The following is a 15,299-nucleotide window of genomic DNA, read 5'->3' as shown; positions in this document are numbered from 1 at the left end:
GATCCTGACATGGGAACCGTTCTTGTTTTCCATCTTCCTGCCTTGCTCTGATGTAGATTCAGATATTCTAAGAAATACGCATTTGCTTTTACTGCAGTTGTCACTTTCTCATTATAATGTGATTGTGACTTCATCTGCAGGTTATTCTTTTGTGTGTGGCATAACAAAAACAATAAAAAAATATATATATTAACTTCATTTTAATGTCTGTGTTTTAATTAAAAGCCCAATGGAAGCTCAACCATGCTAAACGAGCTGTTCAATAGCTCTTCTGATACACTGAGAGAGTTCTGTAAAACAAATGTAATCTACCGTATTTTTCGGAACATAAGGCGCACTTAAAAGGGCTCCGCCCTACCTGCTTTCAGCAGTCTGCACCTGACGCTGCACCAGCCACTCCAACCCCAGAGGCATTGGACCCTGAACCCTGCGAAAAGTGAAACTCAAGTGTGTGATGATGTGTCGGTCTGCCGGAAAGTAATTTCTTCCCACTGTCCTCCTGGGATAAGCTCCCCGAACTCCCACCCTGAATGTGGAAGAAATGGAGAGTACAAAACAAAACTTCTGTTGAGTTTAGATAGACAGGCAGACTGACAGTCAAATACTAATGATAATAATAATAGCCGAATCATAATCATAAATTGCACCTTGTATGAAAAAAACTAATGATGGATATGTGACGTGTGTACTCCGAGGAGAACAATTAAAGTTAAAACATGTTGAATTATGACGTGAAATAATTTTTAACTGACTTAATAAATATTATAGCAATCGCGAGGACCGGTCGGCACCTGACCAATAATTTGATTATATGATTGATTATGTCTTAACAATAGGCTATTAATTATATGATTTAATACATTTTTGAACGATGGTGATGAAAAAGGTTTTGGGATTTGATTCTCGGCATAAAATCGATGAACAATTTGATTTGTCATCTATTTGCAGTAAATTGAAGTTCATTTTCTGCTTTTCAATGTTTTCTAGTGACAACCCCTGACACTAGATGGCAGTAATTCAACACGAATAAACTTCATTGTGTAACTGAACCCACTTACAATCGAGGCTTCCTGAAAATGTGCAGTCTTTGTAAATTTAGTTTTTGATTAATTTGGCATACGTTTTACTATCACAGGAAAACAATTGTAAATGTGTGAATGGAAACCATTGAAAACCAAAGGTGGCCATAAATAACTTTACTTTCAGATGTTGAAATAAATTGAAGAACCTGGATTGTGGAGTATTATTAAGTCAAGAAATGTTGAAAACACATTGACAGTAGAATTATTTATTAACATCATTACCCTCAGCATTCTTTCTTAAATAACTACAGTACAGTGTACAGTGATTCATTTTCACTTGCAGCCACAAATCCCAATGATATTTACAGGTTTAAATACATTATGTACATATACAGGAGGCATGTATACAAGGCGTCTGTGTGTCCCTGTGGGATTAAAGCTCACAGATTTGGCTACAGCCTCATGAGGGAAGTTCGCCGTCAGATCCGTAAGAGACAAGCACCGACACAAGAAAAAAACAAGATGCGATCAACAAGATGTACAATTATTACAGGCTTTAGCCAGAAGAAAATGGCATTATGTTGGCATGTACAGTGAATGAAGCACATCAAGGGAGAACATTTTCACATTGGCAATCCAGTTGTCAGAAACAACATGTCAAAGATGTAACACTATGCATAAAATATTACATTGTATGTACATGTTTTCCAATCTTTGTGATTCCCTTTTTGAATGCATAAGGAGAATGCATACTGTCAAAGATAGAAGTGTTGGCCACATGCATTTAAAAGGTGTGTGAATGTTTTCAACTATGACTCCCATCCCACGTTTCTCTCTGTGAAACTATCTAATGCAGTTTGGAGCATTATAGGCCTTTAACAGCACGCCATACTGCTTTCCAGCAAAAATATGAATTCAACAACAGTCAAATAAAAACGAATAAATATTTAAATAACGATCTCACTAAATTTATACTGGCTGTAGTCACAGCTACGCTCAGTGTCAGGATAATAAAAACATTTAGAGGAAAGAAATTATTTCCTGTCTACAGTAGCTGTCCTATAAAAAGGAGAGTAATGAAAATGCTGGATAAATAATGCAGTTGTTTTATTTTTGTCAGAGACTGCAATACTTTTAATGTCGTAGTGGTTAAAGTATTTTGACAGGGAACAAAGGAGAGCCCTTGAGGTGACTGCTCACATTCTTTAACAGAAAAATACCCAAAATAAAAATGGTGATGATGAGATAGAAACAAGCCGAAAATACACTGACTGGCTGATATGAAGTAAACTATGTGAAAGGTAAAAAACACAAAACATTTAGAAAAATGTTTAAAACACATGCAGCGTTAATGAGAATGTAACTGACTCAAGTATCAAGTTTTGTTTTGACTTGAGATTCAAGATTTTAAATTAAGGCAGTTGTACCACTTGTGCAAGTTTCTCATGGTGTTCACATCTCAGAATCATCAAGCTCTGCTGTTTAATGCAGCGATCAAGGTCGTAAATGTTCTGTACGACAATGAACACTGTTCAGCTCCAGTAAGTAGCACAATGGCAACACTGACAAAGCATGCACCTCTAGAATTTCATAGCTCTGTGCGATTTCAATTGAGAACACTATTACAATTGAATGTGATTTTCGCACCGTACTCAAAAGTAGCATGTTGTACAAAAAAGTAAAGCTTTTTGAGATCAGATTTAAAATAAAGTAAAAAAGTGAATTTCATGCCGGGAAATTATTTTCGCAGTCTTTAAACAGTAGTAGCCTGATGACACAAGGCAGTGCCTGTGTGATCTGACAAGCCCAGGATCGTTGGCCCCGCCCAGTGCAAAATACCATTTGATCGCCCGATTGGTTTGTGGGTCTCTAAACTTGTGCTAGATCATGTTTTCCATTTCTGTCGAATCTGTCTCTGAGTCGGCCTCATTTTCCCTGCAAGAGAAGATAAATGATTCAGTTGGTGTTTTGCTTCACTCGTACACAAGAGTAAACGTCTGAATCCACAGTTTTACCTCTGTTCCTGCAACAGTTTGCGGTTGCCTTGCCTCCTCTCCTCGTTAATCGGATACGAATACAATATGCCCAGGCCGATTATGATGAGAGCCACAGGGGCGGCAGAAACCAGCAGTTTCAATGTCAAATGAACTTCTTTAGGTTGTGAGCAGCCTCTACTGATGTAACCTGCAAAACTGAAGAGGAATGTAATTATGAAACTGAAACCAGAAATACTTCACGTATATATATATTTGCATTGCGGAGCAGCGATGCTGAGGCATATATCAACTGTTGCTTATACTTCAAGGTCTTTATGAGAGAGCACCATATCACTTCTCAAAGTCGCTCATTTGATGCTACAGCACAGCCTTACTGTACTTGATCTAATAATGGAAGCAGGTGGGATTATTGGCTTTGGTGTGGGATTTGGATTCTGGGAGATTTGATTTAGCCTTAATTTTCCTTGAGTCTTGTTCATTGGGTAAAAACTGAATCAAATGACTCCAAGACATTCGGATACCTCACAATAGGTCTGTAAATCTCACAGGTTTTCTGCATTTCTAAATCCCTGGAAATTTTAATGAAAAAAAGTCCACCTTAATTGATAACAAAAAGTCTTATTTTAGGTGCATACTGTATGTAGACACATCACACAGGATGACCTTCTTTTTAAAACCCAGGTGACCAAAGGTTGAATCCCCCCCTTGATGTCTTTGCCTTACAATATAATTAATATTTGTTCATTTTAAAGTTAATGAAACATTTTCTGTGCATCTTATTTTGTTCCTATATGGTTTTAAGGAAAATCTTCAGGACTATCATGTCAAATTTTAGAGGTGTGCATCCTATGAGGTAGACATGTAAGTGAAAACTTACTCTAAACTGAGAGTGGAAATGCCGAGGGAGACTCCGGAGGCGAACTTGGTGAAGAAAACGTAGAAGGAATAGAAGAGCGCTTCGTGGCCAGTGGAGTTGGGGTTCTGCACTTGGAAATCGTCGACAACGTCCGGCAGCATAGACCTGCAGGACATGAAAAGTCAGAGTTACATCGTACGCATATTCTGGGTAAGGAAACGTGACGAAGAATAACAAAAGGATAGCAGTGGTTTTTACCATGGTAGCAGGAAGGCTGCAGCCACTCCAACCCCAGAGGCAAAAGAAGAGATGTAGGTGACAATGAGGCTGTTCTTCATACACACCACCATAATCATGAAGGGAACGACAGACTGGAAAGAAGTGAGAGGCAATAGATTGTCCATTATTTACAGATGTACTTCCAGAAAAAAATATTTTAACTTCTTAATTTAGACTTAATTCCCGTTTCAAGCTCCATTAACAATAGACGTGGCCGAGGTTGTGGGCCTTACCATGGTGCCAGTGTAGACTGCAGTCTTTTTCCCAAATCGAGTCAAAAACCACTGCCAGAAGGGAATGGCCAGAGTAGCGGAGAGCTGGGGAGGTTGAAAAGAGAGGAACACGTGACTATCCAGCTGTCTTGTGTTGTTTTTGCCATGCTGACAAAATTCTATGAAAATATTTTCAATGCAACATGAGTCGGGACCCTGAGTGTTGCGTTGCATAACAGGTTAGACCCGTGGGATGGGATACGATTGACCTCCCAAATCGGCCGAGCATAACGGTATCGATGGAAGACAATATAGTCTCTGTGGCTCTTCCTTAAATAAAGTTGACCTCAACGTGATGAAAACATCACTGCAGGTCGTCCCACTCGTCTACAGGGGACAGAGGAAGGCTGGCTCAGATCAGTTTGTTTGACTAAGGCAAAGAAAGCTGCCATTCCACAGTGCTTTCCCACCTTCTCTCATGACATGAATGAAATGCTGAGCTGAGAGATAAAACTGGCTTCAGTCATGTATGTTACGAAAATATTTATATTGCTTTAAAACGGTTTAGTGACATTTCTCACAATGAGGTCCCTCCTAGGTTTCTCCATATTTGAGTCATCTTTGTGTTGCATTAGTTTAGTCGCATGCGTAACTACGAGTTTGCTAATGGCGAGAGGCGAGGTACTCCCTGGATGAGACACCGGCTCATCGCGGGGACCCACAGGAAACACAAACACTCACCTTCACACTCACACCTACAGACAATTTGGCGTGACCAATTCATCTAAATTGCATGTTTTTGGAGGTGGGAGGAAACCGGGGAACCCAGAGAGAACCAATGCAGACAAGGTACCATTCCCTCACTCATCAAATATGATTGTCAATTAATAAAGAGATAGGCATCTTTCAAAGAACGACCTTCAGTGATGAACAATGAGCCATAAAGCATGCTTTCCATGATGCTTCACATTTGACTTTAAATGGCAATCAGTCTGAGGGGTGAGTCCATAAACGACGCCTCTGTGTTTGATTTGCATCTCTTAGAAAATAAGATCTGACATCCAATCAAATTCCTGAAGTTGAGGATTAGAACTTCTTAGCACTGATTCTGGATGATTTCATGAGAAGCTGTTTCTGTCACAGCCTCGCGATTGAGGTCATTTCATCAAATAAATGGACTTTAACAAAACGCACGCTGCCTTGGCTCTGTAATCCTTTCCATAAAGTAAAGGATCAAAGCATGTAATCTTTTCAACCTGACTAACATGGACTTTCTCACCCTGTACATTTGTTCTGTAGGAATTACAGAAGCCGCATTTATAGATTGATTGAGTTTAAGGATGTGTATACAAAGTATTTTGTCCAAAAGGGGTCGAGAAAAACAGAAAGAGAGCAAGACAGGTGAAGGGACAATAAAACACTGCTTTACTCTCGGTGGGAATGGGATGGCCTTCAGGCAGGGTAGACATGCATGATGGAAGTGGGCAGCCAAGAGGCACAGCTTTCTCACCAAGCAGAGACTAGCCCTGTAACTGAAGACAGTTTATGCGTTCGCCTTGGGAGGGAAGCTTTTGTCTGGGGCTAACAGCTTAGCATTTTCCTGACAAACAGGTCGCTCAAGGGGAGAAATGCAGTCATTGCTATGGGAACAGTGCCCCCATTTGTTTGTCCGAAAATGTCACCTGTATGTGTGTGTTTGCACTCACCATGATGACCAGCAGAATATTCTGGAAGTTGTTTCTGAAGCCCAGTGTGGAGCTGCAGAACAGGGCAAAGTTTCCCTCCAGGAGCTGCAGGACAAATCACAGAGACTCAGTCATATTCCACGGCCCAAACACACATGCTTTGCACCGACCTCGCAGGCGCCAAGCAAACTGTGGCCGGGTACACGGAGCAGCAAGACACTGCCAACGCGCAACATAAGACGAGTTGTTGAAAACGGTCTCCAAAAAACAAACAGAGGGTGGTCAGCAGCGGGACAGGTGAGACTGACGCAATGTGCACACACTAACTACACTCAGTTTAATCATTTATCAGAATCAGAATGCTTTAATAATCCCAGAGGGGAAATTATATCAGGGACATTGCTCCACTCAACAAAGTTAGAAAATAACTAGTGCATTAAATAGATCTACAAATATTAACAAAGCAATAGAAGGTTACAACGACCACATTGTATGATTTAATTGTCACAGGAAGAATGCCTTTATACCCACCATGAAAGCCAGAGAAGTAAAGAGGAAAACCATAATCAGTTTAGCGTATGGTCCATGTCCCATCACCAGCTTCATCCCCTGGATGAAAGACATGGGCTCCGCCCTGGGACGCGCAGACTCTGGAAACATGAAACGGACAAAACGCTCAACAAAAAAAATGTTTGAGTCGATTTTCATTTCCTGTCTTCCATCGGTCATTTTTTTTTTAGTTCATGTTACATGAGGAGCTGAACCCGAGACATTTACCGGGGTGATTATTATTAGTAGGGATGAGAATCGATAAGATTTCTATGATTCTGATTCCAGTTTTGATTCCGTTTAACAATTTGGTTCGTTATCAGTCCTCATTTGGACAAAAGGGTTTCCAGTCAAGCAAATAGCGCTAACATGTTAGTTAGCAGTGCTAGTTATTTAGCTGCAGTAGAGGATGTGCTAAAGTTTCTGCTGGGTTAAGATTCTCTCCAGAGTTGATCAAAAACCCGACATTCTTTCAAAGTTATCGTATGCTATGATCAAATGCTTTTGCATGTTGCTAGTGTTTCCACCTTTTGATGTTATATCCGCTTTGCAAATATTGCAAATTGCCCTGCTGTCATCCTTTCTCATGAAATAAAGCCAAACTTTGGAGCGTTTGTGTCTCCTGCTGGCCTGGTGACGAATGACGCCGCTATGCAACGTGCATAGCGGCGTCATTCGTGCCCACTGAAAGAAGGGAATCATTTGCAAAAATGGCAAACAATTCCAAGTAATTCAAACACCGGGAACCGATCCCTAAATATTAGAGACAAAAAAAAAGACTTGCACTTCTGTTTTTACCCTCATTTTGACTTTGAAGAAGAAGGGAATACTGGAATCTGAACAGAAGTTTGATTTGTTGTCTTACCTTTTTGTTCTCTCACACCGAAGAAGAGAACAACAGCGCAGAGGACATAGATCAGGCAGATAACACCAGAGGCAATCATGTAGGCCACTCTCTGAAGAAGAGGAAAAGGAAGCTACTTAGCGGACAGCATTGGTTTCCTGGATTCTGCTTAAGCTTCTCTCATTGGTTCATCTTTGAACTGTAATGTTATCAGTGATTAATGTGAAACGTGGCGAGTAAATAAATCTGATTACAGTGTGCTCCAGGGAAATGACAGACTCTGTGGCATTGAGCCCCTCAGACTTTGAGGAGTTGCTCAGTTCTACCACAGGGTCATCCGGTCCCGGGAGGCAGGGAGCGTTGGCCATACCCACGATCTGCCCCTGGATGGCTGTACCAAGAAGGGTGCCAAGCACCTCTACTGTCATCCCTATTAGGGGGAAGCATGGGAGACATTTAGTATTCAGGGAGCAACCCTCCAAACCAATGAGTTCTGTCGGGAGATTTATTTTCAATCGCAGTTTTACATGGCGACTACGATACTCACTGTAAGCAGTGGCCGAGTCCCTTTCTTTCTGCTCTGAGCTGATGAACATGGTGAGGGCAGAGTACGGCACATGGAAGCACTGTTTAGTCCAAAAATAAGAGGAAGAGGAAGAAGATGAGAAAATAACCCTTTATTTTGTCACACAGACACTTACAAACTTAAATTGTTCAACATTATGGGGAAATGTGTTTATTTCACATTCGGGAAATAATGAAGCAAACTTCCTGGCTCTGTCTCAGGGTTAAAAAAAAAAAAGATCTAACTACCATTACCTCCGTCAATTCATTTTTTGGAGATTACTTGAGAATTTTCATACAAAACATTATAGAAAAACTCTATAAGAAAGACTTTTGACCCCAAAATAAAAACGAATGCATTATAAATAATGATCGATGCATCATAAGATACACAAGTGCAAAAAGCTATATGCAATAGAGAGTCATGAAAATCATTGTCCAACGCCAGGAAACATCAAAATCACAGTGAATTTGTTGTGTATGTATTGTTGCATTACTCACAGTCTGAAGGGTCTGGAAGGAACAGTAGCAGATCAGGTACCAAATGACTTTGTTGTTCTCAAAGGGGGGGACGTACCATATGAGGAAATAGGTAAGAACCGCCAAAGGGGTTGACAGCACAATCCTTCAAGATGGACAAAATACAGGAGGGAAGAGGAGCGGGAAGAAAAGACAACATTAGAGGATGAAAGCACGACCCAGCTGAAGTGTGAACACTTCAACAGAAACAGAGTTCCTCGTCTTCACACGAAACTGACTCGAGTTTCAGGCTCGGCTGGAGCCGACAGTTACGTGAGGAGGGTATACCAGTGTGGGGGAACCTGCCAAGCAACACAACATCTGAGCTCGGATTTCAAACAATCTTCATACGGCTAAGATTTACTTAATTTGGTGCTGCAAACAAAGGCGTGTCATCCTTTTACGGATAGGTCAAACACCCCACAAATTCATGTTGTGAGGTCATAACAGGAAAAAGAACAAAAACTGGAGGAGGAGAAGAATTCATTCCTATACGGTTTGATCACCGATTACTCTCAAAAAGAAGAAGAAAAAAGTCCGGCTTGTGAAACGGGAAACGGAACAAGCATGCGCCGTAGCTCGGCCACAGGGATCACAACTCGTACACCTCAGGTGACTCAACCTTATCGGACATGAGGGGAAGTCATCAAGACACGTCACTACTATCAAAAGTACTCCATTGTTGTAAGAGCGTTCATCTCATAGCAGTGTACTAATACCTATTCAAAACATCCTGCCCATTACTCACTTGTGAATATTTCCGTCAAGCAAGATTTGCTGTAGAGGAAATAGACTTTACCTACAAATGGCAGTGTTTACTACACAGATGTGGAAATAGTAATATGGGAGTGCTTCAGGCGTGGTGATCAAGTCAAAACAAGTGTTTTCCAGCAGACATTAAATTGAATTATTATTTTATATATATATATATAGCAAATTAGGAAGGTAACTTTTTTTATTTTCCGGTGCATATAAAGCTTGCAAAACTGCAGTGGCAAAGCAGTCCATACGAGCAGAAGGTCCTCTCGGAATCAGATTTAAAGGGGACTGGAACAGAGTTCACTTAGCAGGTGATGCCCTGATGCCTGCATCAACCTTGAGAAGTAGACATGCACAGCAGATAATTCTTTGTTATGGGATTGGTTCGTGAGCAGCCGCAATGAAAGAATGTACAAGATAAGACAACCTTTGTTAGGCCTTGAATGGTGGCTTTTCAATACAATGTTAACTGAATCATGTGATTTTTGTTTTTTTTTATGTGATAGAAACAGGAAATACTGAGGTACAAGCGTCCACATTCACACCATATATAGACGCTGGATTCGGTTTTAACTTTCAGGATTCAGGTTTTAAAGGCAGCTAGTTTTTAAACAGCAATATGAAGGGCCACTATCAAGACGTTACTTTAAATGCATGTTTCGGGAAATATCAAAACCTGTAGTTCTGTTTTAGTCTGTCACTAGCCCCGCCGCAACGGTGAAACCAATTCAACTACTGCTACGTAACTTGAACTGTAGTAACCTCCCGGATTCCACGGCCAGCCTTGAAAAGCCTAAGGGCATGTCGGATATGATATCTGAGACGCTCATTGGCTCATATATGTGGTGTGTTGTGGGCTGGACCAATGAGAGGCCAGTATGACTAGATCTACCCTCCCCCCCCACTTCCTAAACACGGAAATGGAGCGGCTCTTCCTCCCCGCTCCACGCACGCATATCCTCACATCTTTTATGACTGAACGGCCACAATGTTACTGAGCATGCCAATCATTCCTCTCTGCAGGAGCGACGGAGTGGCTCGTTTGTAGGAAATAACATCAGCATTCAGCATCTTGGTTCTGACTGAAAAATTACAGTCATCTCTTTTTTTTTTCTGTAACACATGATAAAGATGCAAATCAATTGTAAAGCGTGATACAAATATAAATCAATGAAAATGCTCAATTCTAGAAATATAAATAGTATTCACATTTTACATTTTAACGTACAGATTCGCTGAATAATTAACTATTGTCTAGATGCTGTTCATGTTATTAATGTGCTCACCCCTTCTTTTGCAATCATAGAGCGTCAATAAAGGTAGAAAAAGAAGTTATTTCAATACATTTTTGCAAATCTGTAACTGTCGTAGCTTGATTTCATGGCCAATGGAACAACTTTCACTTGAAGAAGAACTAACAACAGCTGCACAGGATGATAACGCATTTGTGTTCTGAATTAATAGTGTTTTGTCAATGTTTTCATGCACACAATCACACTACAGGCAATATCAGCATAGGAAAGTGACAGTGAAACCACAGGAGACTGAGTTCATCTCCACATTGTGTTCCAATGACACACCAAAAAAGCAACAAGGTATATTTTTAATTAAGCAGACACCCTGAGGATATGGAGACTTCCTGCTGCATATCCCCACGGTGTCCTTCCATGCACATCCAAGACCCTCTGAAACGTTTACCTCGTCTTATCAAAGAGTCATTTTCTCACTAATGACTCACTGCATGTTCCCAAAAGGTATAAAATGATCTAAATCAAGTGGCCTGCTTAGAGGTCGAGGCAAAGATGTGGGGGGGGGGGGGGGGTGATGTAGCAGCTAGAAAGAGTAAGTAGGGGGTCGGTAGCTTTTCTTTGAAAGAAGTCTAATCCCAGGCCTCCGACTCCTTCACCATTTTAAAGTGACACTATGTTGATCTTAAAATGGGGAATCGTGCGGGTGTAAAACTCAGAGAAGAGCCGAAAGCATCACCCTGTGTAAAAATGAGGTGTGTTGCATTTATATTTTTCCACGCTTTTGTCATTTTTCCCAGTCGATTTTGTGACGACATACAGCAGTGTGTGTGTGTCTGCGTGTGTGTGTGTGTGTGTGTGTGTGTGTACATGTGTTCGTAAGTTCTGTCTCTTTATTGCTGCCGTTCTTCAATGACATTAAAGGGCTTTAACAACGAGCTAATGGAATTGTAAACGACCCACTCGGCAGAATACATATTAATTAAGTCAAAGAATATCTCAACAGGAAATGAAACATACCAGGGCATCATGCGTCCAAAGCGCGTCCATCGGCTTCTGGAGACCAGGAAGCCAATCGTGGGGTCCGTTATGGCGTCCCACGCTCGGCCGACAAATAGGATGATGGAGGCATAGAATGGGTCTAGCTGGTAAAGGAGAAGGCACAAAGATTAGCACAACTGTGGTTGTAAAAGGGAAATACATATTACACACAGATGCACCCAAAAAAATATATTAAAAAAACTTCTGTTCTCTTTGCTACCAGTGTAGCTTTGAAATAACACTCTGTGCTTTTTTGTTTATTTATCAGCTTTGTTGTACTAAGTTGATAGTTAAACTGCTGTTCTTGGCAGGAAACAAGTTAAACACTGAATGTGCCACTTGGCAACGGCTCTGGTTTTCCAGCGCCGAGCTGAAGTGACAGGAGAAAGCGAGGAGGGATGAATGCGCCTCTCCTGGCTGGACAGTCTCAGCCACGCTGTGCCAGCCGATAAAATCCTAATCTGTAGAAGGGACAAAGCTAAACCCTTGGAAACAATTGACTTATACACTGTTGGACATGACCATTGAATTATTGTCAGTCAGCTCCTTCTCACTACGCTACCACTGACCCCGCCCCTTTCCTTCTCAAGCCTCTTAATGCGTTTTTTTTTTTTTATATCAAGCAGCTCCATCATTGAATCAATAATGGTTTTTCCACCGCTTGATTTTTCTAGGATAATCACCCCCTTTGTTTGTGAGATTTGGCAGACGCAATGTCCCGTGTGTGCTCTTATGGAAGAGGTGCTTTGAGGTCATAGGAGGGGATCATGTGGACTCCTCGTCCTCGAGTCTGTAAACACCACAACATGTTCTGTGGTAAAACACAGAGTGGCCAGCATCGGGTGCGACATGGGTACAATCCCATTCCCATTCAGGTGGACCTTTAGCTGCAACAGGGGTGCAACCATCTCAACCAACTCACCTGAGCGACGTCCAGTAGATAAATCTGCAGAAAAAAACCAAGGGCGCTTCCTGTCATCTGGTAAGGCGCTCCACCGACGGCGTAGCATAGCTTGTTGCAGATTGACAACCTGTTCCTCTGCTCATGCTGAGGGCAAGCAAGGACAAAATACAATTTAAACAAGTGAAGTTTGCTCCATTTACGATTAACTATCAAATAAATCAAATGTATTTAAAGTATATTACGAACTGAACTCTGGCTGCATACATTTTCAGGCCCAAGTGGCTACAGTTACGGGAGCGCTTGATTCTGCAGGGATGGCAATGCAAATGAATTCTGATTTGGTGCATTCAAGTCCACGTTATACAGCTGCATGCCTGGCGAAAAGATCACCATTATTTGGCTAATTTGGCAGAAGTTAGGGACAACCACAGGGGGGACAAGAAGCCATTGGTCATCTAACAAGAACTCATTCTTCTCCACTGACTGTAGATGCAATAAGTTCCTCCTAATAGAAACACTAATCTCTGTTGTGTAGCGGCAGGTCATGACCCCAGGGTGACGGCAGCCCTGGCAGCAGAATGAACTGGCTTGAAATCCAAACAGACGCCTGCCAGTTTAACCAGAGTTCCGACCGCCGCTGTCCACAGAGGGCATGAAAGCACACCCTCCTTCCTGGCCAATGAAAGCTTTGGGTTCGGTGTAGCGTAATGGACTCGCTTAGCATCTGTTCAAATCATTTTTCAATTGAGAAAGAAAAAAAAAAAGCACATTATAACGTCAGTAAATAAGAAAAGATGGCGTCCATCCATTGGTGTAGATTGCACTGCGGAACCCGTTTCATCTCTCGTGCCACAACACAAAATGTCACGATGAATCAATGACCCGACCTGCCGGTGCATCACACAAATCCTTTTGTTTAAGTGACACACACACACACACACACACATGGGCTGAAATAATAACCGAGCACGGTCAAAGAATGAAGGCGGTTGCTCCGATTAATAGATTAACTCACCTGCCACGTTACAACAGTTGGTGATTTAATCTCATCAGAGTATGGAACACTAAAAACATGTATATTCTAAAGAAAATGTATGTCACCCACTTATTTGTGTATTATTGTCCTCTAAAACAAACTCGTCTGCGTTACACAGCCTAAAGTCACACAATTTACACCAAAGGAGAAACCTGACTACCTGTTACTGTTATCTCAAAGGCTTACTAGTGTGTTATTATCATGGGGTGATGCGTTATTACAGACATATAATACATGCTTGGGTCAAATGTACACCCTTATTTTTTTTTAGCTAATGAAAAAATGGCGAGATAAATATTTTAAGTACTATTAGACGTTAGAGACAGAAATATGAAAATAAAGAAACTTCCTCTCTCTGACACGTCGCCTCGCCGGTTGCTCCGTGCTGCATTCACGTTCGCCACGTATAAACGGGAATTACCCCGCTTATCTGCTCATGCGGGCTGAAATGTTATTGAATTAAAGTGCATTAATTGTATTTTTTTCTTCTTCTTCTCCAGTGTTTAAATGCACTGTATCACGTTAATCAGAGTTTTTATTTTTTAGTAATTTCATGCGACCACTCGAGTCTGCTCCTCTCCAGGATGTGCGCGTTTCAAAATGAGCCCCTGAACGCATCACTTAAACACGCACCTAAACCGGCGACTGAACAGCCCGATCAATGATCGATGATGTCGATCGTCGTTATTGGTTAAACTATGAACCTGAACCTCACATTCCTGGTTTGGCTGAAATGAAACTGTCCATATTTACCTGCTAATCTCACATTCAGCGAATTGGAAAGACTGTAATGACATGCTAATGTATAAAGGTAATTCATCAAATATATATACATATATATATATATATAGTATGTATATTATATATTAATGGGGGGGGGGGTATTACTGACCTACATTTGACGATTTGAGGAATGCCTCGTGAGGATCATAAAAGGGAGAAACGTTCATTTGACGCCTTAAATTAATCCGGAGTATTCGATTGCATCATTTACCAATTATTTCATTCATTCTTCAATCAATGAGGTCACCAATAAGATACTTCGATCAACCCCCCCCCCCCGAGCCGAACCGACGTAAACGTGCGCGACTCACGCCCTGGAAATGTGTGAAGCTCCGTTCATTCAAATGTTCAAAAGCGGCGTTTTAACCCCCCCCCCCGCGCGCGCCTTATCGAACCGGACGTGGTTGATCAATGAACACAATCATCAAACATCATTTTGAAAGATGTGAATGAACTCGCCTTTCTGGCCACCGTGATGGAATCCGAGCTGAGCGGTTTGTTCAATAAGCTGGCGTTGGAGTATTGTTCGCCTCCTTCTCCCTTCGCCATAGTGGAATAGCTCTTCTCTTGATTTGGCACAAAAAGAGAAATATCGATCAAAATCGATCAGGTCTGCCTTTTTCCTCGTGATCTCAACGGTCTGTTGGAAAACTGAGAAGATGCGGTGACAGAAAGGGAGGATGGAGTAATATTCAGAGATAACCCCGCCCACTTCAGCGTGCACATTCACGCCATGTTTCACCACGCCCCCCGCATGGGCGGGGTCACTGTCGGGCAGCTGCGCGTGCGTACCCGGATATCCCATATCTTCAAAGCAGCACCCGACAGACTGGAACGGGCTTCACGTTTTGACGCTCCAAATATCATATAAATACTTAATCAACATTTGAAAAATAAATCTGGAATAGTTTAGCTATTCCAGTTACTTCTTGTGTCTTTACAGAAAAAAAAACGTAACCAGCATTATTATTTATTTAATCTCAAGCAGGAATCTCATTCCTG

General features: G+C 41.5%; 1 protein-coding gene across 1 annotated transcript; it reads right to left on the bottom strand.

The window, feature by feature from the left end:
• Nucleotides 1-2,721: 2,721 nt before the first annotated feature.
• On the bottom strand, nt 2,722-14,846 carry mfsd2ab (MFSD2 lysolipid transporter A, lysophospholipid b). The gene is made up of 14 exons (XM_068747101.1): nt 14,757-14,846; nt 12,497-12,622; nt 11,554-11,678; nt 8,510-8,633; nt 7,992-8,070; nt 7,699-7,874; nt 7,466-7,556; nt 6,583-6,701; nt 6,073-6,156; nt 4,388-4,471; nt 4,134-4,246; nt 3,897-4,040; nt 3,038-3,214; nt 2,722-2,957 (listed from the first exon to the last, which is right to left on the bottom strand). Exons 1-14 carry the CDS (start codon nt 14,844-14,846, stop codon nt 2,903-2,905), a joined length of 1,587 nt encoding a protein of 528 aa, XP_068603202.1. The 3' UTR covers nt 2,722-2,902.
• Between the last annotated feature and the right edge of the window lie 453 nt (nt 14,847-15,299).

Source organism: Brachionichthys hirsutus, chromosome 13 (genome assembly GCF_040956055.1).
Source record: "Brachionichthys hirsutus isolate HB-005 chromosome 13, CSIRO-AGI_Bhir_v1, whole genome shotgun sequence".
In the NCBI taxonomy this organism is placed as follows: Eukaryota; Metazoa; Chordata; class Actinopteri; order Lophiiformes; family Brachionichthyidae; genus Brachionichthys; species Brachionichthys hirsutus.
Note: the sequence above shows the minus strand (reverse complement) of the source record. Positions and strands in the feature narration are given on the sequence as shown.